Below are 24,325 nucleotides of genomic sequence, written 5' to 3'. Positions count from 1 at the left end.
CCCGCCGGCCCTCCCGGCGTGGCCGCGCCGTCCGGGCCGGACGCGACTGGACGAGGGAGTGCGCGATGGTCACTGGCCGGACGCGCGGCACCGGGACCGCCTTCCGGGCGCCGACGTGTGAGAGCTATGGCGTCCGCTCCCGCCGCCGCGAGTGACGTCATGGGCAGCGCGCGGCGTCTCGGTGACGTCGTGGCCAGCGGGAGCGTCTGGCCGCAGGACGTGCGGAGCTTACCGTCACGAGAGGCTGACGCGGCTGCGGTGTCCTCAGGTATGGAGTGGGCACCGGGAAGCCCCTCAGGCCGCGTCTCCTGGGCAGAGAAGCTGCCGGGAAGAGATCCACAAGTGTGTGAAGGTGGGTTCTGATCCGCAGGGGAAGAGCTGCCCGCCTGCACTTAGGGCAGCGTCTCTAGGAAAGCCAGCGTTCCTCATGCTCGCCCGGAAATGGAAATCGTACCCGAAAGCGTCTCTGAGCCCTCAGACTGCTGGAATTATATTCTCTCTCATGGACATAGAATTCATTTTAGAAAATGGCTAAGCCGGGCCCAGCATGATAGCCTAGTGGTTAAATCCTCACCTTGCATACTCTGAGATCCTCTATGGGTGTGGGTTCTTATCCCAACTGCGCCACTTCCCATCCAGCTCTCTCCCTGTGGCCTGGAAAAGCAGTGTTGGGCGGCCCCCAAGGGCTTGGGACCCTGCACCCGACAGGAGACCCCAAAGAAACTCCTGGCTTCTCACTTCAGATCAGTTTGACTCTGTTGCAGCCATTTGGGGAGTGAGCCAGAGGATGGCAGAACTTTCTGTCTATCCTTCTCTATGTAAATCTACCTTTCCGATAAAAATGAATCTTTGAATAAATGTGTTTTCTTTTTTGATGATGTTTACACAGATGAGAAGGATGCATGCTCATATTAATCACTGTTTAGGATGGGGAGGGTCGAGGAAAGTGGATGAGACGGGTGCCTCCAATTTCTTTTATTCTTCCTATATCTGGGAAAAGTGGGGAGAGAAGGTGAGTGCGCTGCTGCTGGGGTCCATGCAGTGGGTGTGGATGACAGGAAGGTGTGAAGAGAACAGCTCCCCTGTTGGCAAGGCCATGAGGAGCTTCCAGCTGTATGGCAGGACCTGGCAATGGCTCTCCAACCACCTTGACGCAGTCTATTCCCCTTTGCATGGACACTCAACCACCCCGCTAAGAATTCTGCAATCCATTGAGGCATTGTTTGCCCCTGTGCGATGGTTTTGCCACTAATGTGAGCTTGGGAGTTAATGTTACTGATCATGTCTTGGTGAGTGGGCCTTGAACTACATACACACAGGAGCACAATTAAGCCCATCCCTTTTCTGGACACCTTATTGTGTGCCCCGGAATTCGGCCCAGACGTGTAGCATGTCCTCTAGGAAATGGCTCGATAAGTAAGAATCCTACAAACTAATGAAAGTGATGGGAGTATGAGCCGAAACTGCTATGGCAATAAATACAGTTACTGTGACCTTAAAGGCTAGCCTGTCCTTGCAATTCTTTGGAGCATAGAAAATGTATCTGTTTTAGCTGCTTATAAGTTTTTGGCTGGGAGAATTATAGGGTGCTTTTATTAATATCATAGAAATATGGTTCTAATTATTGTTTGTGAGTTATAGAGCCTATAGTTGTAAGGGATTTAATATTTGGAACTTTTGGGCCCGGCGTGGCCTAGCGGCTAAAGTCCTTGCCTTGAAAGCCCCGGGATCCCACCCCCACCCCAACACACACATCTGGACTGCGGAATGCGTGATATGCAGGCGTCACCTGCATGGGCGGGCTCAAGGATCACCTTCCTCACCTGTTCACTTGCCTGGTCTGAGAAGCAGTCCTCCCAGCAGGTGTAAAGGCCGGTCTGACTTCCATTGGAACAGCACGGTAAGTTCACTCTTCCTGGGTTCCATTTTCTAGGGACTTTAAGGAAGTCTTGAATTGAGACTCCAACAAACGTAATCCAATCTTTTTACATTGGGCAGCCAATTAAGGGTAACCTTAGACTTTTAATCATATTCACATGAGTCCCTGGGCTGTCACCCTGTCGGGAGGAGTAGAACTGTGAGTGCTGTCCACACAGGACACCTTCCAGCCAGTCCTCATGGTATCATGAGGCAGAGACTCAGAAGTGTGGAGGAAATGAGGTTCCAGGGAGGCCCCAGGGACACCTCCAAGCTGTTGGGTGCCCATTCGGTCTCTTTTGCGTACAGTGTGTACTGCTTGGGGCACCCTAGGATCCTGTGCTGGACTCTGCCCTGTGGTGGCCAAAGTCTGGTGCCTGTTGGAAGAGGCCGCACAGGCAGCATGAGAGCCTCCTGTCGAGCTCTGGCTGGGGTCCTGTCCCAGTGCTGACAGACAGCAGAGTGAAGGACGGGCATCATCACCCATCATGGGACAAGTGGGAAGACAGGTTGGCACTGCCTCCTTGTGAAGTAAATCAATCTTGTCTTGAATAAGGCTGTTGAGGAAGTAAATGCTAGCTTCCCTTTAGTCAGTGGTGGCCTGAGCTTTGGACCAGTGCATTCTTGAGCTTGTTCCAGCAGCACAAAGATCAAGCTTACTTGTTAGCCTCAGTGCTGAGAAAGCCAGAGGTTTCTCAGAGGAAGCATGTAAATATTTAAAGTATCTTTTCAACTCAGGAACAAGTAACATAGAACTTTAAACTCATCTGACAAATGTTCACTTTGGTGGTTTTTTTTTTTTTACTTTCACAGTACAAGCAGGCCAGTTTAACTAGTGAATTTCTGTGAAGGAGTTAAAATATGCTGCTCTGGCCCAGTAACTTAAATGTTGCTAGTGCCTGGCTCAGCAGCCAGTTGAGGAGTGAACCAGCAGATGGGAGAATCACCCCGCCTCCTCTCTATAATGCCATCTTTCAAATAATTAAACATTTTCAAAAGCTGAAGTCACATGCAAAGTGTCCTACAGCAGGGACAGTGACTCAAACACGTCTGTTAAATGGCCCAGCCCCTTCTCTCAGTAACACCCCACAAGATTGATGACCAGCCCAGCTCTTGGGCACTCACATTTCAGAGTTCACACTTGGCCCAATTCAGTATAGGTGCTTCTTTGTGTCTTCACTTCCTTTCTTCCTTTGTGTCCCTCATGCCAAGTGAAGTTATATTAAGTAAGTTTGTTCACTTTTCCTCTGTTAATCTTTTAAAAATTAATTAATGTGGGCCCGGCGGCATGGCCTAGCGGCTAAAGTTCTCGCCTTGAAAGCCCCGGGATCCCATATGGGCGCTGGTTCTAATCCCGGCAGCTCCACTTCCCATCCAGCTCCCTGCTTGTGTCCTGGGAAAGCAGTGGAGGACGGCCCAAAGCTTTGGGACCCTGCACCCGCGTGGGAGACCCGGAAGAGGTTCCTGGTCCTGGCATCGGATCGGCGCGTACCGGCCCGTTGTGGTTCACTTGGGGAGTGAAACATCGGATGGAAGATCTTCCTCTCTGTCTCTCCTCCTCTCTGTATATCCAGCTTTCCAATAACAATAATTTAAAAAAATCTTTTAAAAAAATTAATTAATGTGAGAGGCAGTAACAGAGATTTTTTTTCCCCACTGGTTTACTCCCCAAATGTCCACAACTGGGTCTAGCTGAGCTGAAGCTAGGAACACAGAACCCCTCCAGGTCTCCCATAAGGATGGCAGGCACCCTAGCACTTGGGCCAAATCTGCTGCCTCCCAGTGGCATTGGCAGCGAGCTAGTTAGGATTTGATCCCTGGTGTCATGGCAAGAGTCACAAGCAGTGGTGCAGGCTACCAGTCTGACCCGTCTGTCACCCTGAGATGAGGTTTGCCTTCCCCACAGCTGCATACATCAGGTGGAAGAGAAGTAATGGACTCACAGCAGGCCTTGCAGTGCAGGGGCTTGGCCGTTGCTTAGGGTGGTCACATCCGACGTTCTAGTGTCTGAGACTGAGACCAGCTTCCTGCAGTGGGTGAGGACTTAAGGATTTAGGCCCTGCCATCCACTTGGGAGACCAGGATGGAATTTTGGGCTGCTGGCTTTGGCCTATCTTGGCTGTTTCAGCCATTTAGAGAGTAAACCAGAATGAACTATCTCCCTCTCCCCACTCTTCCCTTTCTCCTTCCCCTTTGCTCTCCCTTGCCCTCTTTCTCTTCCCCCCTCTTCCCTCTTCCCTTCCTCTCCTTCTCCTTCCAAACTGTATACATCTGGGGTGGAAAGCCAGTGCCTCACCACAAACTTCTCTGGAGCCTGTCTCTCCCTCCCCCTCTGTTTGCCTTTCAAAACAATAAATACATAACTCTTTTTAAAAAGTTGTGACTCTAAAAACAACCATTTGTCACATTGCTGGTTTTTAGAGAGGGGTCACTACTCCAGGAATGGTTTATCTAGGTTGGCTGTGGCTTAGGGTCCCTCATGGGCCTGTGCCCTAGGTGTTGGTCCAGGCTGATGTCATCTCAAGCCATGTGCTTGTCTCTGCTCCCCTGCTCATCACAGAGATCTCTATACAGGGCTGCCTCTAAGAGATGGAAACAGAGACATAGCAGGGTGAGGGAGGAGAGTGAGACAGAGCAGGGGTGGGGGAGGAAAGGAGACAGCAGAGGTGGGGGAGGAGAGGACAGAGCAGGGTTGGGGGAGGGGAAAGAGCAGGGTTTGGGGGAGGAGTGGAGGACAGAGCAGGGGTGAGGGAGGAGAGGGAGACAGCAGGAGAGGGAGAGAGGGACAGAGCAGGGGTGGAGAGGAAAGAGGGTCAGAACAGGGGTGGGGGAGGAGATGGAGACAGCAAGCATAAGGGAGAAAAAAGCATGTGCAGAAAAGGAAAGATGGAACATGGAAGAAAAAGCACCCAAGACCCGGTCATTTCCCATCAAGCAAGATTAGCCACCCTGCAGGGCATGTGACAGGTAAGGCAGGGCAGGGCAGGAGGGGGTTCTGGTTCCTGTCAGATGCCCGAGGAATCTGCGTGGAAATAAGGAGAAAGTTGTGTAGGCAGATAACTCTCTCAGCAGCTCTCTCTCTACAGGTCATGGGGGACCAGGAGCTGCCTGGGGTGCTGGTATCTGGATATGAAGGACCACATGGTGTGTGTAAGGACCATGTTGGAGACCTGAGGAAGCACTTCCGTCTCATTACCATGAAAGAATTTCTGGAAAACAAAGCACAACTCAGTCCAAAGATCCAAGCCGTGTACATCTGGGGTGGAAAGCCAGTGGTAGACAAAGAGCTGCTCCAGAGCCTGCCCTCCCTCAAGGTCGTCGCTAATGGAGGCGTGGGTGTGGACCACCTCAACTTGCCACTCATTGCCAGCTTTGGTGTGAAGGTGGCAAACACGCCCCATGCTGTGTCCAGCCCAACAGCAGAGCTGGGCATGGCTTTACTGCTGGCTGCAGCTCGCAGGGTTGTAGAAGGTAAAATGCCCATTGGAGCCCTGATTTTTCCACAGAGTCAGTGATCAATACATAGTAACATTCACATGAAAATAATAGAAATAGGCAGTCTTAAGCACATGTCCTTCCACACCAACCCCAGGACTTCCTCTCCCTGGAGAATCAGGGCCCCATATGGTCACTTGTGGCCTCCAGTGGCACCCAGGCCTGATCACCCAGAACAAGTGTTGTGTGCTCAGGTGTCTTGCACGGTGATTTCCTCATGTATTCTTGGAGAAGGTGAAGTGGTTTCAGAGCCAGTGTGGAAACATCAGGTGACTGGCAGCTCAGCCTGTGCCTCAGCTCTGTTTCCCACAGCCAGGGGACTCCCAGGGTTGCCTGGGGTCCCCTGCCAGGTCCTCATGGGGCTCTACCTGAAGGATTTGAGAAAGGCAGCAGCAAAACTAGGCTCTTCCTGTGTGCAGCTACTGTTTCCACCCAAACCGGAAGCTGTGGCCAGAGGTGTGACGCAGGCTGCTGCTTTGTTTCGAGAGGCCCATTTGCCCTATGGGTACTTCCTCAGAAACCAGGGCAAAGTCCATGGTGCTGCTTGCTGGACTCGGGATGGGTCAGAGGCCCTGCCAGGGCTGTGTGCTTTGCTTGAGGGGTTGTTTCCAGCACTTACTCTACAACTTGTGTATATAGGTTGCCAGCTGGCTCTCGCACCAGAGACAAAGAGCTTCTCTATCAACTGGATGGGTCAGGGGCTGACAGGGGCCTCTCTAGGGATCATCGGCATGGGCACCATTGGCTATAAGATCGCACAGAGGGCCAAGGCATTCGAAATGAAGATTCTGTACCACAATAGGAACCGCAGGTAAAATCTTAAAGTGAACTGAAGCAGAGGATTCCCCAGCACTTTTAGTATGGCTGCTTTTCTGAAGGAAAAAAAAATATTCCCAAAGCAGAGACAGAGATCTCCCATTTACTGGCTCACTCCCCAGGTACAAGCCAGGAGTCAGGAGCTCCATCTGGGTTTCCCATGTGGGTGGCAGGGATTAAACTACTTAATTCTGGGTCAGGAGTAGGCTGGGACTCGAACCCAGGTTCTCTGATATGGGGTGTGGGAGTCCCAAAGCTGGGCCAAACATCTGCTCCCTAGGGTACTTTCTGACTGTGGAGATGCTGTCCACACCCTGGGGTGGGTAATTGATTCTTCAGCACAGTCGTATGCTTGGGCCCTTCCCAGAGCGTGTCACAGCTCCCAGAGAAGTTAGCAAAGATACCCAGGTGAGAGCTCTGGCTTCTGCAGCATCTGTTCATGGTTACTGCTGAATGACAGCAAAAGCAGCCCACTGACCCTGGCAGAGTAGGTAACGGCTCCAGGGAGGGTCTGGAACCCTCTGACCATGGCAGTGAACGGCAGCTCCAGGGAGGGGCTGGAGCCCACTGACTCTGGCAGAGTGGACAGAAGCTCCAGTGAGGGTCTCAGCCGACTGAAAGGGGATTACTGTTTTGCTGGCAGCTCGAGAATGTTTACCTCTGACTACCCTACCTCCCCCAAGCACCACCACCGCCTTGGCACCACCAGTGTTTATGTGCAGCTTTTTATCCACAGACCATCACAGGTCTGTGTCTAGGCTGAGCTCTGGGCTTGTACTTCCAGTCTGGGCTACTCCACTCCCAGAGAGCATTCCCCCAGAGAACAGCTGCTGCTTCCCTGCCAGTTACTCAGCCCAGGGCCCCAGTGCCAGGCTAATCCCAGCTTGTGTGGGACACACTCACTGCTCCGCATCACCAGTTACTCCCAAGCCCCAGCACTGCAGCACCCGGTACAACCTGGGCCACCCATCAGCTCATCCCAGTACCTTTTCCTGGATTTTAAAAAGTATACAATATATTTCATACACTCTAACTTATGTTGAAACATAGGATGTTGTTTTTAACATTTATTTAATTTATTTTTTTAGGGCCCAGCGCTGTGGCCTAGTGGCTAAAGTCCTCGCCTTAAACACGCCAGGATCCCATATGGGTGCCGGTTCTAATCCCGGCAGCTCCACTTCCCATCCAGCTCCCTGCTTGTGTCCTGGGAAAGCAGTGGAGGACGGCCCAAAGCTTTGGGACCCTGCACCCGCATGGGAAACCCGGAAGAGGTTCCTGGTCCCGGCATCGGATTGGCGCATACCGGCCCGTTGCGGCTCAGTTGGGGAGTGAATCATCAGACGGAAGATCTTCCTCTCTATCGCTCCTCCTCTCTGTATATCTGACTTTGTAATAAAAATAAATAAATTTTTTTTAAAGATTTATTTTATTTTTATTACAAAGTCAGATATACTGAGAGGAGGAGCGATAGAGAGGAAGTGGAGCTGCCGGGATTAGAACCAGCGGCCATATGGGATCAAGGCGAGGACCTTAGCCACTAGGCCACGCTGCCGAGCCCAAAAATAAATAAATCCTTAAGATTTATTTATTTATTTATTTATTTATTTATTTATTTTAAGATTTATTTTTATTACAAAGTCAGATATACAGAGAGGAGGAGAGACAGAGAGGAAGATCTTCCATCCAATGATTCACTCCCCAAGTGAGCCGCAACGGGCCGGTGCGCGCCAATCCGAAGCCGGGAACCTGGAACCTCTTCCGGGTCTCCCACGTGGGTGCAGTGTCCCAATGCATTGGGCCGTCCTCGACTGCTTTCCCAGGCCACAAGCAGGGAGCTGGATGGGAAGTGGAGCTGCCGGGACTAGAACCGGCACCCATATGGGATCCCGGTGCATTCAAGGCGAGACTTTAGCCACTAGACCACGCCACCGGGCCCAAGATTTATTTTTTTTTATTGTAAAGGCAGATTTACAGAGAGAAGGAGAGACAGAAAAAAACACTTTAATTTGTTATTTCACTGCCCAAGTGGTTGGAGCTGAGCTGATCCAAAGCCAGGAGTCAGAAGCGTCTTGTGGGTCTCCCATGCAAATGCAGGGTCCCAAGTACTTGGGCCATCTCCACTGCTGTCCCAGGTCATAAACAGGGAGCTGTGTTAAAAATGGAGCAGCTGAGACTTAATTTGATACTATATGGGATCCCAGTACTTGCAGACAGAGGAACAGCCTATTGAGCCATTGCTTCAGCCCCCAAATATGGTTTTCTAAATATCAAAAACCAGTCATGTAATGTTTGTACTTTATTAACTCATTAACAAAATCCCAGCAGCAGGTTGGGAAGCATGGCGGATATGGACAACTTGAGGTACTGCTGTGAGGCATGCCACCTGCTAGTGATGCATGCTCTGGCTGGCCCGTCATCCTTAGGGCTGCATTCCAGCGAGCCAGTGAGGACCACCCCTGACTGCGAGCCCCACCTGCTGCCCTGTGGGTTCTCTTTTCTCAGGTGGTCTAGGCCGCTTCCTGCCTGGCTTCCTTCTACCTGACGTGACCTCCTACATCTGTCCACTTATAGCCACACACACTGGCCTTTGCTTGTCAGTCTCCTTGAAGGATGTGAAATCCCAGAGGTCAAATGTCCTTTCCACACTTCTGCCATTGACACCATGTATCTGTGCAGAGCTAGCACCCATGGCAATCACTCAGTCACCACTCCTTAATACGTGAAGGAATTCTGGTCTTGCAAGAAGCAAGGAAAATGTCATTGTTTTCTGTAATGCTTATGGAGGTGTGATAGCTGGGAAATTCTACATTTTTTAATTAAAAACTTATTTTCATTCTTTCACTTAAACGGGGGACATACACACCACTGGGGGAAGGAGAGATTGTCCATCCTTTGGTTCACTCCCCAAATGCTCACAACCCCTGGGGCTTATCTGCAGCCACGAGCCAGGAACATCTGAGCTTCCCACATGAGTGGCAGGGACCAGAGTGATCAAGCTACCAGCGGCTGCCTTCTGGGGTTCTCATTGGCAGGAAGCTGTGAGCAGAGGGGGACTGACCAGAACAAATTTGCTCTGATATGGGGTGTGGGTGTTCTCAGCAGCAGTTTAACTGCCATGTCAAATACCACGCTGGGAAGTTCTTCATCAGAACATTTTTTTCCAACTTTTGCAGTGACTCTGTGTACTCCTGGGGCTTGGGGCTTGTTTCGAATAGTCAGCTGCCTGGGATCAGAAGCGCAGGAGTTGAGGTCCTTTCTTACCCACAGTCACCAGGCAGGCAGAGAGCAGGGTCCTATGCTGCTGCTTGTCCTGAGTCCTTAATGGGTTTGTGCAGCCTCTTGCTTTACTGAAGCTCATCTCTGTGGGGTTGCTGTTGGGGCCTGGCCCAGTCTCTGGAGGTGCAAAGGTAGGGATGAAGATGATCCTGTCTGGAGTGCCTACAGAAGCAGAGGGTGAGCAGGTGATCATAGATGGAATCCTGGTGGTTGAGAGGGGCCCAGCTGACTCTGGAGAGGGAGGGGAGAGGGAAGAAAAGGCATGGGCCTGGTGCAGTAGCCTAGTGGCTAAAGTCCTTGCCTTGCATGCACCAGAATCACATGTGAGCACCAGTTCATGTCCCATAATTGTAGCCTGGGAAAGCAGTCAAGGATGGCCCAAAGCCTTGGGACCCTGCACCCACTCGGGAAACCTAGGAGAAGCTCCTGGCTTTGCATCAACTCAGTTTGGGCTGATGTGGCTGCTTGGGGAGTCAATCGGTGGACAGAGGATCTTCCTCTGTTTCTCCCCCTCTCTGTATATCTGACTTTCTAGTAAAGATAAATAAATCTTAAAAAAAAAGGGGGGGAGAGAATAAGGGCACAGGTATCTGCCCCTTCTTCCTCATGAGCTGCCTGACTGGACCTAGGAATGCTCACCAGCAGAGCTGAGTAGTGAGGGAAAGCATGAAAGACTGTTAGTGGGTATAAGGATTTTCACTAGGAGTGAAGTCTAGAAAAAGAATCCAATATGACCCTGTGATAGTTCTAACAGCAAAATATTTATGTGGGGATGCCAGGACAGGTGGACCTCTGGACAAGGCAGGGAACTGCAGGGGTGTCGCTGAGAGATGCATGGGGATACTAGCAGGTGGACACAAGGGTGAGGCTATTTTCTGGCAGGGGTATATGAAGGACCTGCCACCAGAAAGAGTATTTATGACTTACTCAAAGTAGGGCAAGTGGGCCACATGGCCCTTCCTGAGGGTACACAACCTGCAGCATGTCCTGGGTAGTGGTCTGGCCTATGTGGGGCCAACAGGTCTTTTTTCTGGGATGCTCCCTCTGGGGTAATCAGATGGGAGCACGATTTCCTTTCCTTGTTTCCCTCCTAGGACGCCAGAGGAGGAGGAAGCCGTTGGGGCCACTTATTGTGAGAAGCTGGAGGAGCTGCTGCCACAGTCGGACTTTGTGATGCTGGCCGTGAGCCTGACTCCCCAGACCCGGGGCCTGATTGGGAGGCGGGAGCTGGCCCTGATGAAGCCAACAGCAGTGCTGGTCAACGTTGGCAGAGGTACTGGGTCCTCCTCAGTCTGAAGGTCAGCGTGGTTAGAAGAAAATCCAGATCTCCCTCTAGCTTTTCTGGAGAGCCTGTCTTCCTGAATGACTGCCATGCAAAGTCCCCTTAGACTGGTGGGAGGCAAATTATAGGAACCCACCTTCTGTTTAGAAATGTCACTGGCACTTTGCCTTTACATTGTTTTAAACCTTGGATTAGGTTAAAAGTGATGATGATGATGATGCTATAGTATGGCAGTTTTCAGATCTGAGTCATTTGAGATGTGGGCTGGGTGGCATCATTCAGATGCTTGGGCTCAATTACAAGTAATTTACAGGGTGGGTTTCCTTAGTGTCTCTTCCAATCAAGTCTTGGTGTTGATGTGGCATTTGACGCACCCTAGAAGATAGTAGGTCTCCTGCTACCACCAGACCTCATGGTGGATCAATGTGGCTTTTAGGAAGAAAGGGTCCAGGTGCTGGGGGCAGACCTCTGGGCAGTGTGCCCACGGGCCTGGGGGCCAGAAGACAAGGCGGGTGAAAGCGGGTGTTCGCAGTAACCCCTGGGTATGTTATGCAAATCAGTTCATTCCACAAAACAGGAAGACAGTGCTCACCCTGAAACTAGATCTAGGAGCTTTCTGAAAATCAACACCTTGCTTCCCTCAGAGGTTGGGTCACACTGGTTCTGGCAACAGCTGCCCCAGAAAAGGCCTTCATGGGCTTCTAGCAGCCAGCCAGAGCAAGGAAGGGCTGAGCAGGGTTGGAGAGGGGCTCCCAACAGGGCAGAGCTGAAGTGGGACTTTCCTTCTGAGCATCAGCTCCCCATCTCCACTGTGTTACACTTCAACTTAGGCTCGTTTCTGTGCTTGTACCATTTGTAAATGCAGCCATCAGACCACTGTATGGCAGCCCTGTTTCCTCTGCTCAAATGCTTTGACAGTCCGGCCCAGGTCAGGAATGACCTTGGGGCATGTCTGTGACTTAGGAGCTGGTGTCCTTATGTGACATGACCAATGACCTTGCTGAGTTACTGAGGATGCAGCCAGGTGACACACAGGGAGGGCTGAGTTTTCTGCCTAGCACATGGGCTCAGACCTGGGTTTTGGATATCATCAACTGGGTAGCAAGAAGCTCACATGTTCTCTGTTACACATGTTTTTCAAACAAAATTGGGATGTGTTTAAAATAGTAGCTGAAGTGACCAAAGTCCTTCCTGTATGTGATGACCAGAGGCTTATTTCCACGCAGGTCTGCTGGTTGACCATGAGGCTCTGGTGGAGGCTCTTCAGACTGGAGTTATTCATGCTGCTGCATTAGATGTGACACATCCAGAACCCCTGCCCAGGTAACAGGAACACAGACTCCACCTGCCTTGCTGGAATGAAGCCTGTAGGCTTACTGACCTAAAGAATGATGGGAACTTGACCTGAAGGGGTCTAGACAGACTTCTGCATTTAGACCTCCACGGACAGAGCTTCAGGTGGCTATGAATGGACCCAGGGTTGGTACTCTGGGGATCCTCTCTATAGGGTTTTATTTATTTATTTTAAGATTTATTTATTTTTATTGGAAAGTCAGATATACAGAGAGGAGGAGAAAAAGAGAGGAAGATCTTCCATCTGATGATTCATTCTCCAAGCGGCTGCAACGGCTGGACCTGCACCAATCCAAAGCCAGGAGCCAGGAGCTTTTTCCGGGTCTCCCACACAGGTGCAGGGTCCCAAGGACCTGGGCCATCCTCTACTGCTTTCCTAGGTCACAAGCAGGGAGCTGGATGGAAGTAGAGCAGTTGGGACACAAACCAGCACCCATATTTTTAAGTTTTGTTTTTTCCAATGCTCTAGTCTGTCAGGTCTCATGTCTTGATTCTGTGATTTAATGAACAACTCCTTTGATTTCTGTTCTGTGAGTACATTTTTTGTCAGCTGAATATTTGAAGTTAAATCTCTAAGCTGACCAGGATTGACTATAGAGTTTAGTCAGTGAGAAAAGAGTGATTTTTCCAGAACAGAGGCTCTCATATGTAAGATATATCTGTTTTGTATTATGAGTGAGATGCCAATTAGCTTCCCACCGAGTCTCCTCAGAATTGAATGCCATGTGATGATGCCATCACTGTGAAAGCTGAAGCAGTGTGTTATATTTTTTTCAGTTATTTCTAATATGATTAATGCTAATATGTAGGGCATTCATTTATTTGAATGGCAGAGTAACAGAAGGAAAGACCGATATATTACATCCAGGGTTCTTTCCCCAAATGACTACAATGGCCAGAATTGGCCTGGGTTTCCCACATGGGTGTAGGTGCCCAAGCACGTGGACATTCTCTGCCTTCCAAGCCATTAGCAAGGAACTGGATTGGAAATGGAGTGCCTGGGGACTCCATGTGGCATCCAGCACTATTCAACAGTGCCAGCCCCCTGAAGTACAGTTTAGCACGACTCTGCACGGGGGAAGCTGAAGCCAGAGCAGGAAGTTCAGCCACCCTCCATCTGTGTTTCAGGGACCACCCCTTGCTGACGCTGAAGAACATCATCCTAACGCCTCACATCGGAAGTGCAACTCACCAGGCCCGACGGCAGATGATGGAAGACTTAGTGGAGAGCATGCTGGCCGCTCTCAGAGGCCTTGCCATTCCTAACGAAGTGCTGCCTTCATTGTCACATGCCTGAGGAGGATTGAAGGGGAAAAGCCAGTCTCTTCAAGTGCTCTGCACCTCAGACCACAAACATAGGCTGGGTCTTGGTGGCAGGTCTCAAGGGACGCCACTAGCCGGCTGTGACCCCAAAACCCGCTCCTTTAACCCCCTACTCGCATACATTGCATTCTGATTAAAATGTTGGGTCTGTGCTTGTATTGAAACCCTGAATCAGGCTGTGAATTTTCAGTCGCCATCCTGGTTATATCCTGGTTGATTCTCAGGACGTCTTGTTCTCACAATTTGTGTCTTGTGTCCAGCCATCGGGCTGACTGCAGCACTCAGCCTCGCGTCCCCGTGGACAGAGCTCACCAGGGTCCCAGTGTAGGAGCCACTGTGAGGCGGGTGTTGCCGAGGTCGCGTGACTGACAGACGGGGTGGGGGGGGCCACAGGCCTACCCTTTTGGAGGCTCCACTGGGTTCTGGAAGTTTAAAGGACCAATAAATAAGAGGATACTAGATCAGGGCAAGTTTTGTGGTCCACCGAGGGGCAGTCTCAAGTCGCTCATTCGTTCCTGTGTGCACGCAGCCTGGGTTTCCAGCTTGATAATAAACCCACACGCTGAGGGAGATGCCAGCCACTCCGTCACAGGCATGTCGCTCACTCTTCCAATGGCCGAGGACCGCGGCCACGCCCTCTCCTGTCGGTCACGCCCACAGCCGCCCCCTCTCCGTACGCTGTTCGGGCCACGCCCCCGCAGTCGAGCAGACGCCATTTCCGCGGCGCCAGCGTGGGCCCCGGGAGTTTCTGGCATGTGGGCCCCGGGCCGCGGGCTGTGGGACCTGGGTCCCGGGCTCAGGGCGCTGCTTGGCCGTTACGATGGCTTCCCCGGCCCGGCTCGAGGCGTGTGTGTGACAGCTGTCTGCTGCGGGAGCAAAAATTTGCTCAAGAAATTCGCTTCGAAAGCCAAGTAATGGGAGTGTGGTCCCTGGGGCGGCTGTGGTGGGGGGTGTGGGGAGTGGGGGTGTCGGGGAGTGGGGACGGCTATGTGGGGGTATGGGAGAGTCGGGTTAGTGCCAGGTGGGGTGTTTCCTTGCAGCTGTGGAGGCATTCTTCGGGTGGTTTTCCTGGGTGGGGGATGTTTGTGCTCTCCAGAAACCTTCCGGGGCCCATCATCTCCTCACAGCTGCCCTTTGTACCTCTTGCTGTTGACTGGGGCCCACCAACTCTGTTGCCTGCTTTATTTTTTCTGCGGTATGATGCGTTTGTGTATTATGCTTTTTATTATTTATTGAAAGGCAGAGGGAGGGAGGTTTTGCGTCACGCGGTGCGTGTGCCAGTGAGTTCTGTGGTTGTGAGAGGCATACCAGGCGCCCGCTGCCATGTAACTCCCAGAAAACAGGCAGCGGCCTGCAGGTGTCAGAGTGGGATGCTTGCAGCTTAGCAGCAGAGTGCAAGTAAGAGCCGGGCTTGAGACTGGTTTTGATGACCTGGCTTGTGTTGTTGTCTGTTGGATACTGAATTTTAGGTCCCATTAAGATAATTTCCATGCTCGAGATTCACCTTTTGATAGCTGCAGTATCTTCTCTCCTTGGGCTAGTCCTTGTGGGGTTTTTTTTTTCATTTGCTCTCACTCTGTGACATGACATCTGTTTTCTTTTTTTAGGAAGAAATTCTGGTACGACGGACCCTCATTGGGGTCACACTTGGTAAGTTCAGGGTATCTGCCAGGGCCTGGGGTCTGAGTGGGGCTGGATGCCACCGGTCACATGGGCAAGGACCTCTCAGAAATGTTTGCTGATGTTGAAATTGATCAATTCTGGCATTCTTAGTGTGACTGTGTGTGCACGCTTGCACTAGCAACACTCACAGGCTCAGGCTCCCTCGGCTGAGGGCATGGAGGCAGATTGGCACAGATGTTGTGCTCTTTGGACTTCGAGGTACACATTGATCATGGGATACCTTTGTGTTCCTGTGATATCAGTGGTGTGAGGTGTGTAGTAGTACCTTGGCCTTGTGCTTGCTTCCTGTCAGACCCACAAACCCTCCAGGCTGGAGGCCCTGATGGGCAGAACCCCTCGGAAGGCCCAAAAGGAAGACCATGTGCGCCTGCGGGCCTTGAACGGCCTTCTCCACAAAGCGCTGGCTGATTTGCTGTGCACACCAGAAGTGAGCCAGGAGGTCTGCGACCTGAACGTGGAACTCTCCAAGGTAGCTGTGGGCCACCAGATGGGAAGGTGTGTTGAGACAGCCAGTGGAGTATGCATGTGGTCACTGGTGGTGGTTACTCAGGTCACACTGAGTCTCATCAAATCCTGAAGCCCAGGATCAGTGCTCTGTCCAGTGGGTTAGGCTGCCACTTGCAGGAGCTGCATCCTACACTGGTGCTGGTTCAAGACTTGGCTGTTCCACTTCCGTTCCAGCTCCTGCTTAGTGACCTAGGAAGGCAGTGGAGGATGGCCCAGGCCCATGTACCATTGCACCTATGTGGAAGCTGCGGGGGTTAGAATGACAGGAAGGCATGTCTCTTGAGTGTCTCAGGGCAGACAACATAAAGACAACTGCCACAAGTCAGCACGGGTTGGTTAGCTGGGTGGTTTGTGGATTGTGGAGAAGGTGGGAGGTGAGGTTTGATGTCTGTATTTCCCACAGTAGCAGTGGTGGGCCTGGTTGTGTGAGACCAACTTTCAGAGTGGGAAAGGTGTCAGGAGCTAAACGTCGTCTGAAAAGCCTGCCTGAACCGATCAGTGATGGCGGGCTGCGTGGGTGGCAGGTTTCTGTCTCTGCAGACCTCTCTGCCTGCCGCGTGTACTGGAAGGCAAGTCTCTGCACCACCCAGAACCAGCGCACGGCAGCCATCCTGCAGAGGAGTGCTGCACACGTGAGGTGAGGCCGCTGCCCTCCACACAGGCACGCTTCCATTCTATATGCCAGTAGACTTCCCTGATGTCTTACTGAGTATTGGAGGCTGGTGGCCGTGTTGTCTTGAATATTGAAGTGTTTCCTTGTGGTCATGACCTATGTCTGGGATCCAGAGATTGATCCCATTAGATTTCTGTGAGACGAAAGCTCTTGGTACTTGTTACCATTCTGTGCTTACACCTGGAGCACGTACAGAAGCCCCAGAGGAAAATCCACTGCCATGTCATTGCCAGTGCTTGAAGTAGGTGATGCCACTATTCCTTAATGGTGTCCTTGGCGGGCAGAGGAGCAGAGCTCACAGATCTGAGTGTGTGCACATGGGTGTATGCACGCTGTGCGTATATGTGTGTGGGGTACTCATGTGTATGATGCTGTGTGTGTGGGGAATACTTGTGGGTGTAGGCGCGTTGTGTGTGTTTCAGGTGTACGTGTGTGTATGATGCTGTGTGTGTGGGGAATACATGTGGGTATAGGCACGTTGTGTGTAATTCAGGTGCACGTGTGTATGATGCTGTGGGGGGGTACATGTGGGTGTAGGCATGCTGTGTGTATGTGAGGATGCATATTGGTGTGTGCTCACTGTATGTTCATGCATGTGGGTGTATGCACGCTGTGTATATGTGTATGTGGGAGTATACGTAACGTGGGTGTTTGATCCTGTGTGTATGGGTGCATATATGTATGCATGCTGTGTGTATTTGGGCGCATGCATGTTGTGTGTGTGTGTGGGGGGGGGTACGTGTGTATGCATGCTGTATATGTGTATGTATAGGTCCATCTGGGTAAATGATGCTGTGTTTTCATGCATGTCGGTGTATGCATGTAAGGGTATGCACGCTGTGCGTGTGGGTGCATGTGGGTGTATGCACACTGTGCATATGTGGGCATGCACATGCTGGTAATTAATTCGACTAATAGGTAACTTAACACAAAAAAAAGACACATTTTAAGTGTGTTAATTTAGCTTTGTATTAGCAATTAAAATCTGTGTTTCTATTTCCAGGGGACATTTAGAAATTATGTTTATATGATGGCAGTGAACATGTAATTCTGCAGTTATAAAAAAGCTGAACTGGAATTCATAATTAAATTAGTCCTGTGTTTTCAAATCTGGTTTTGGAGGAAACACTGCCATGTAGCTATCTTATAAGCTTGCTGCCTTTCATTTAAACACATACACATATACACATACTGTTTAGTTTGTGAGGCTTTGCAAGACCCCAATGGGTTACAGTGTGTGTCTGGGTGTGGGGAGCGGGGTGCTAAAGCAGCTCCTAGGATTGGTAGGGGCCTTTGCAAGATGGCAGCTGGCCCAGGGCCAGGAGGTGGGGTTGGTCTCGCCAGCAGGTAAACAGGAAGTCACAGGGATGGGCTAATTCCCCTGCTGAGATTATGTCATTGCTACTGGCGTATCACGTAGTGCCAAGTGGACCCTTGGGGAGAAGTGATTGGTGGAGAACAATATATAAGTAACCAGTAAAAGCTAGGGAAGGACGGACGGACGGATGGATGATGACGACGACAAGAAAGATGGAGATACTACGACAGAGAAAGACGGGGAGGAGAACGAGGGCCGGAACGAGAAGAATAGGGCAGGGGAAGACGGACGGGGAAAGTGGAGAGAGGGCTGGAAAAGCAGGGAGGAAAGCTAAGTCCAGTGGGGACAGGGGCAGCTGAGAGAAGGGTATAAACGCAGCCGCTTTTGGCAGTGAAGGGTCTGATTGTGGTTCTGGCTTTTCCCAGACCCTCAGAGTATGACTTGTCATTTTAGTGTCGCTGCGGGACAGCGGCAGCTAGGGATACTACATCCTGCGGTTTTCCTACACTGTAGCTGCCCGTGGGCTCCAGCCAGAAAAACCTACCTGTTTGTGATGGTGAGTTTCTTTTTGTTTTAGCCAAAATCAGGACAACCCAGAAGCAACTATGCGATTCCTGCTGTCTTCAACCAAGCTAGGCCCTAGGCTATGTGCAAATGTGAATAACGCTATTCTTCAGATTTTTTAAATGTCACAAGCATTTTGGAGATATATTTATTTGAAAGGCAGAATTACACGGAGAGTGCTTCCCTCCACTGGCTCACTCCCCAAACGACTGCAACAGTTGGAGCTGGGCCACACTAAAGTCAAGAGCCTGGAACTCCATGCATCTCTCCCAGTTGGATGCAGGGACCCAAGCACTTGGGCCATCCATCCTCTATTGTTTTCCCAGGCACATTAGCAGGAAGCTGCATTAGAAGTGGAACAGCTGGGACTCAGACCCATGGTATGTGGGATGCCAGCATCAGAAGCAGTGGCTTCACTGATAACACCATAGTGCTGGCCTCTGTATTAGTGGTTTGCTTCCTTTTTTTTTCCCTTCTTTTTTTTAAAGATTGATTTATTTTTACTGAAAAGGCAGAAATACAGAGAGAAAGATCTTCCGTCCACTGATTCATTCTCCAAGTGACCACAATTGCCAGAGCTGAGCTGATCCGAAGCCATGAGCCAGGAACTTCCTCCGGGTCTCCCACGCGGGTGCAGGGTCCCAAGGCCTTGAGCCATCCTTGACTGCTTTCCCAGGCACAAGCAGGGAGCTGGCTGGGAAGTGGGGCTGCCACAATTAGAACCAATGCCCATATGGGATCCCAGTGCACTCAAGGCTAGGACTTTAGCTGCTAGGCCACCACACCAGACCATTGAGTAGCTTCTAAAGGACTTGGTTTTAAGTTCTACAGCTGAGTTTCTAGTGAAGTGAATGCTGGTAGGTAGGTCACAACAGCCAGGGCCTGGGGGTCCTCACTTCTGAGCTCTGCTCAGGTATGTCGATGGAGGTACCCAGATGATGAAGCCAAACTCCCCAAACCTTCTCTCTCAGCTCTCTCTCTAGTTCCTTCAGTATTATCCCCCATTTTTAGGGGGAAAATAAGAAATGCTGCTTGGAGTCTGCGTGGAAATTACTAGTGCTTTCCTATGCTGCCAGCTTGAGCTCAGGCCACATGGTCATTGCAGTAGTTGCTAAGAACAGTCTCTTCATCTTTCATGTTGACAAAGTGAAAAAACCTAAGGTTCCCAGCACATGTTGGGACAACACGATGCTTTCTTATTTTCAGGTCATCAGAACCTGGTTGAGGGAAATGTCCCTCCTGACTACCTGCCCACTCTGTGCTCCCCGTATCCCCCCGTCCATGTTGAGGCTTAATGCCTGTGAGTGCAGCCACAGTGTCCTCTGCTGTGTTGTGAATGGTGCTGGACATAACTGTCTTTGGGCCCTTAAGGGCTGTGGAGCAGAGGGCAGCTCTTAGTGTCTGGCCCTGGAGCCTGAGGTCATGGCCAGGCCCTGGGAGAGACATGGAGAGAGTGACATGCTTGTGATGCATTGTCCTCTGCTCTAGGGACGTCCACAGGTGAACACTTTGATCTTTGGCCTATTTGTGAGGCTTGTGTACAGAGGTACTGGGCATCTGCCTGTGCGTGTCATGGTGATGGGTGTGTTGTGTCCCTTTAGGCATCTTCTACTGGCCCAGCAGACCCTGCAGAATGTCCCTCCAATCGTGTTCATTCAAGACAAAAAGAGTGCGGTCCTGGCCAAGGTAAGATTGATGAAACGCGTGTTGGAGAGGCCATGAGTGCAGCCTTGGGATGCCATCATGGATTGGGTTTGCATCCTGGCTCTGCTCCAATGCAAGCTCCCTGCTGATGGTGCACCCTAGGAGGCCTCAGGTGGCAGGTGATGGCTCACCACTGTGGAAGATCTGGCTGGAGTTCTGGGCTCAAATGTGGTTAAAGGGCAGTCTAGTGATTGACAAGGGCTTGGATTGGGTTAAGAATCCCAGCTCTGTGTGGGGAGCTGTGAGGGTGTGTGCTGGAGCCTGTGAATCTGTGGGCTGGGTAGGAGCCATGGTTGCTTCACCCTTGGTTCCTTTTCAGGTTGATGAGCTGCTAGCAGTGGCTGACTTTGGATCTACAGGTGGACGAGATGATGCCATGCAGGAGGATCTCAGGTAGCTCACGCGGGCATTGTTCACTACTGGGCAGTTGCACGGTTCTGTCTCCTGGCAGTCTCCTCCCTGCCTCTGGGCCCTGCGGGCATGGCAGGCAGCAGCCCGTGTTCTCCCTGGACCTGGTATGCTTCTACACACAGCAGACGTATTATCGCTGGGTTGGCATGCATCTGCACAGTAGCCTGTGTTGTCACAGCAGCAAGTGTCATTATGTATTCCATGTGCCTCCATGGCTTCAGTGAGGCCTCCTGTTCCCAGCCCTGCTGTGGCACTTGGAGTGGGTCTGTGAAGGCAGGGGAGTATTTCTGGGTTTGGAGCTGATCAGATCAGGTGGGTCTAGGAGCTTGCTGTAGCACAGGGTGAACCTCTGAGGCACTAACAAGGCTATGACGATAGGACACAGGTGTTTGTGGAGGTTCGCATCTTAGCCTGTGGTAGCCAGAGCAGGCACAGCCTCCATAGCCCGGGCACTTTTCAGGACCTGAGGGCTCAGCCTAAAGCATGTGGCTTGACCACCTGCTGTGCCAGAGAACAGTACCAACAAGAGGGGGTGTAAGGCCAGGCAGAGAGGGCTGATTCGGGCTTGGAGGTCTTTCCAGGCGGAGAGCTGCAGGGGCAGTGTTGGCGGTGGGGAGGCACTCTGCTTCTTGTTTTCTAGCATGAACTGAGTGACATTCCTCACAGCCCCACCTGCCTAAGGCACTGTCCAGGCCTGACTCAAGCAGGTGACAGGATGGGTGCTTGACACAGCAGCAGCAGAAATGTGGACTGGGATGCACACTTCCCACGTTGGGGCCCTGGGTTCATGGATGGGCACATATGTACCCCGTTGGGGCTCTGGGTTCCTGGACGGGGGCGTACAACCCACATTGGGGCCCTGGTTTTTCATGGACTGGGGCACGTACATCCCCCGTTGGGGCTCTGGGTTCATGGACTGGGACATACATGTCCCCCATTGGGGCCCTGGGTTCATGGACAGGGGCACACACGTCCCCTGCTGGGGTGTCCTGGATTCATGGCGTGGAGCTCATATGTCCCATGTTAGGGTCCCCTGGGTTCGTGGCCTGGGACTCAGACATCCCATGTTGGAACACCTGGGTTAAGTCTCCTATGGTCCCTATTCAGCTTCCTGCAAGTGTGTGCCTGGGATTCCTGCTGCCCCCTTAGAAGAGCCAGGTTGAATCTTTAGCTTCTGGCTTCACCCTGGCCCAGTCTTGTTTGTTTCCTTATTTAGGGAGTGTGCCAGTGGACAGAAAGTCTCTTTCTATGTGCTTGGCTCTCCGTGTGTCTCTTTGCTTCTCAAATACGTAAAATAACTTGCTGTTAGGGCTCAGGGAAACCTGCCAGCAGGCCCTGAGGCCACTGACGGTGTTCTCACCAGAGACAAACTGGTGAGGGATGTCTGTTAGCACAAATTCCAAGTTTATAAAAGGTAAGGAAGGGAAGGGCAGGAGGGTGTCTTCCGACAATCCCCTCTCCCTTCCCCCGCTACTCTGGCCAACAATGACACTGTAAGTGGCTAAAAGGCACATCTGTTTGCCTTGACCCTGCAGTCATGTCAGAGGTCATGTTGCACACGCAGGGCTGGAAGCTGTGCCTCAGGTCATGTGCAGGTAGGCAGTAAGGCACTCCCATCAGGTGGCTGGCAGAGACCTGGGACAATCAACCAGTTAGGAAAAGAGTGTTTAGTGTTAATGTGGTCAGCTAGTGCTCTGAGGACAGAGCAGACCAAGACCAAGATCTGCGAGGCTCACTGCTGGCTCTTGCTCTTGCTGTAGGCACCCAGGAGAGCTCTCACGGTACACAGAGGACAGGGGGTTGCTGCAGTGGCGGGCTTGGCTCGTGCTGCTTACGAAGGCCCCTCCTCCTCCTCCCCAGGGACTCTGACTCCCCATCCTATTGCGATACCGCTGCTCCCACCATGCCTTGGAATCTCTGTGGCATCGATCATGAGGCACTCAACAAGCAAATCACCGAGTACAAACAGAGGAAGAGAAAGGACAGGGTATGGCTCACTCATGACAAGAGCCAGCAGCTAAGCTGACAAAGCAGGCAAGAAAGAAGAGGCCCAAGCCCTGTGCCAGCCACTTTCCCCAAGAGTCACCTGTTGGCTCAACAGGTAACAGTCTGGACTCAGTGCCAGACCTGGCAGTGAAGGGAGGAGGCAGCAGCCTAAGAGGGAAAGGCTGAAGCCCTGGCTCTACCCCTTTGGCTTGCCAGAGCTGGGCTGGCTGTGGCAAAGCGTCTGCCTGTCCATGTGACTGAATGTGACTTCCTGCTTTTCCTCAGTGTGTAATAAAATAAACAAATGCCTGTATTGTCACAGATCCTGCCCAACATGGAACAGTATCTTAGGACCAGCGCTGTGGCGTCAGTATCCTGTGAGGGTGCTGGTTCTTGTCTCATCCGGTCCCCTGCTAATGCTCTGGGAAAGCAGCAGAGGATGGCCCAAGTTGTACCCATGTGGGAGACCCAGGAGAAGCTCCAGGCTTCTGGCTTCAGAACAGCCTAGCTCTGACTGATGAGAACATTTGGGTGAGTGAACCAGTAAGTGGAAGATCTCTCTGTAGCTCTAACTCTCAAGTATATGTTTGTTTATTAAAAAATGGCATTGCAGTCTAGCACCAACAGTTCCCAGGGGCTTCTTGGTGACCCTGGGACCAGGGCTGCTGTGTCTGCTAGGGGATTAGGAGGCCTGACTGTTGGGCCCCTGGCTAGGGTTTATTTTGTAAAATCTCCCAAATGTGCAACAGACCTGGTCTTGGCTTGTAAGGACCAGGCAACTGAGACCCAAAGGCCCAGCACCTCAGGAGCAGCGACCTCCACAGGCACCCCACCTCCTGCAGGGCTGCTGGCCTCACTGGGGTCAGGCTGTAAGACTTGGCTGAGCAGCATGGGTCAGTGTGACTCGTGACCCTAGTTCCTGTCAGTGCAGAGGGACCAGAGCCGATAACATCCGTGTGGGAATCAGGGTGGCCACAGGCAGGGCCTGATCAGCATGCTCTGTGAATGTCTCACTCTCAGTATATCTTTGCTTTATTCAGTTTAATCAGCACAAACTCAGCATGTCCTGTTCAACACTTTTATTGTTACTGTGTTCATTTATCTTGGTACTTAAAATGTCCCCAAATTGTCCAGTGGAAAACCTGCAAAGCAGCCTTCAAAAGAGTTCAACCAAAAATGTATAGTATGAAGAAACTGGATTTCTGTGTTTTCATTTTTATTGCGTGAAAATGAACTTGTATTACGTTGTTACACCTTATCTAAATAAGATTCTGATAAGGGTGTGCTGTCAGTTGAAGAAGGGCTCCTGAGGGTCCAGTGTTGTGGTACAGCAAATGAAGCCACTACCTGGGATGTCAGCATCTCAGAGGTGCAAGTTCAAGTCTTGGCTGCCCTGCTTCTGGTCCCCCAGCTCCCTGCTAGTGGCCTGGGAAAGGCAACAGAAAAAGGTCCAAGTATTAGGGCCACTGCCTTCCACATGGGAGACGTGGATGGAGGGCCTGGCCCAGTCTCAACTGTTGTGGCCACTTGGGAAGTGAACCAGTGGATGGAAGATTGCTTCTCTCTCTGTCTCATTCTGACTTTCCTCAAGTAGGCACAATGGTTAGGACTGGGCTAGGCTGAAGCCGGGAGCTGCACCTAGGTGTCTCACATGGGTACAGGGGCCTAAGGACCTGAAGCGTCCTCTGCTGCCTTCCTAGGCCACAAGGGAGCTGGATTTGAGGTGGAGCAGCTGGGGCATGAACCAGCACCCATAGAGGAATAGCCTGTGCACACTGTGTTGACCCTAAGAAATAAAACTCATAATTTTGTCTCTAAAGTACTAATCTCTGTGAACCTTTGGCTACTCCTTCAATTTAACAACAGGACTTTTTTTTTTTTTTGCTGAGACATGCAGAGAATTTTATTGAGCACTCAAGACTTAGTATTCACTTGAGAAGAGTCAGAGGGCAGTGCAGGCAGGGTTAGTAGTAGGTTCGGGCTTGAGCACATCTAATTCACAACGGTTGCATAAGGA

General features: G+C 51.4%; 2 protein-coding genes across 2 annotated transcripts; both read left to right on the top strand.

The window, feature by feature from the left end:
* Positions 1-1,760: 1,760 nt before the first annotated feature.
* On the top strand, positions 1,761-13,633 carry LOC131482546 (glyoxylate/hydroxypyruvate reductase B-like). Its single transcript, XM_058677081.1, has 6 exons — positions 1,761-1,900; positions 5,004-5,388; positions 6,052-6,223; positions 10,599-10,777; positions 12,013-12,109; positions 13,268-13,633. Exons 2-6 carry the CDS (start codon positions 5,007-5,009, stop codon positions 13,434-13,436), a joined length of 999 nt encoding a protein of 332 aa, XP_058533064.1. The 5' UTR covers positions 1,761-1,900; positions 5,004-5,006; the 3' UTR covers positions 13,437-13,633.
* Positions 13,634-14,056: 423 nt separating this feature from the next.
* Positions 14,057-22,617, top strand: LOC131482489 (putative ribosome-binding factor A, mitochondrial). The gene is made up of 7 exons (XM_058676759.1): positions 14,057-14,373; positions 15,070-15,112; positions 15,438-15,614; positions 16,177-16,289; positions 19,809-19,893; positions 20,231-20,304; positions 22,183-22,617. The coding sequence occupies exons 1-7, from the start codon at positions 14,057-14,059 to the stop codon at positions 22,346-22,348; spliced, it is 975 nt and encodes a 324-aa protein (XP_058532742.1). The 3' UTR covers positions 22,349-22,617.
* The last annotated feature ends 1,708 nt before the right edge of the window (positions 22,618-24,325 follow it).

This window comes from Ochotona princeps, chromosome 18, assembly GCF_030435755.1.
Source record: "Ochotona princeps isolate mOchPri1 chromosome 18, mOchPri1.hap1, whole genome shotgun sequence".
NCBI classification, from domain to species: domain Eukaryota; kingdom Metazoa; phylum Chordata; class Mammalia; order Lagomorpha; family Ochotonidae; genus Ochotona; species Ochotona princeps.
Note: the sequence above shows the minus strand (reverse complement) of the source record. Positions and strands in the feature narration are given on the sequence as shown.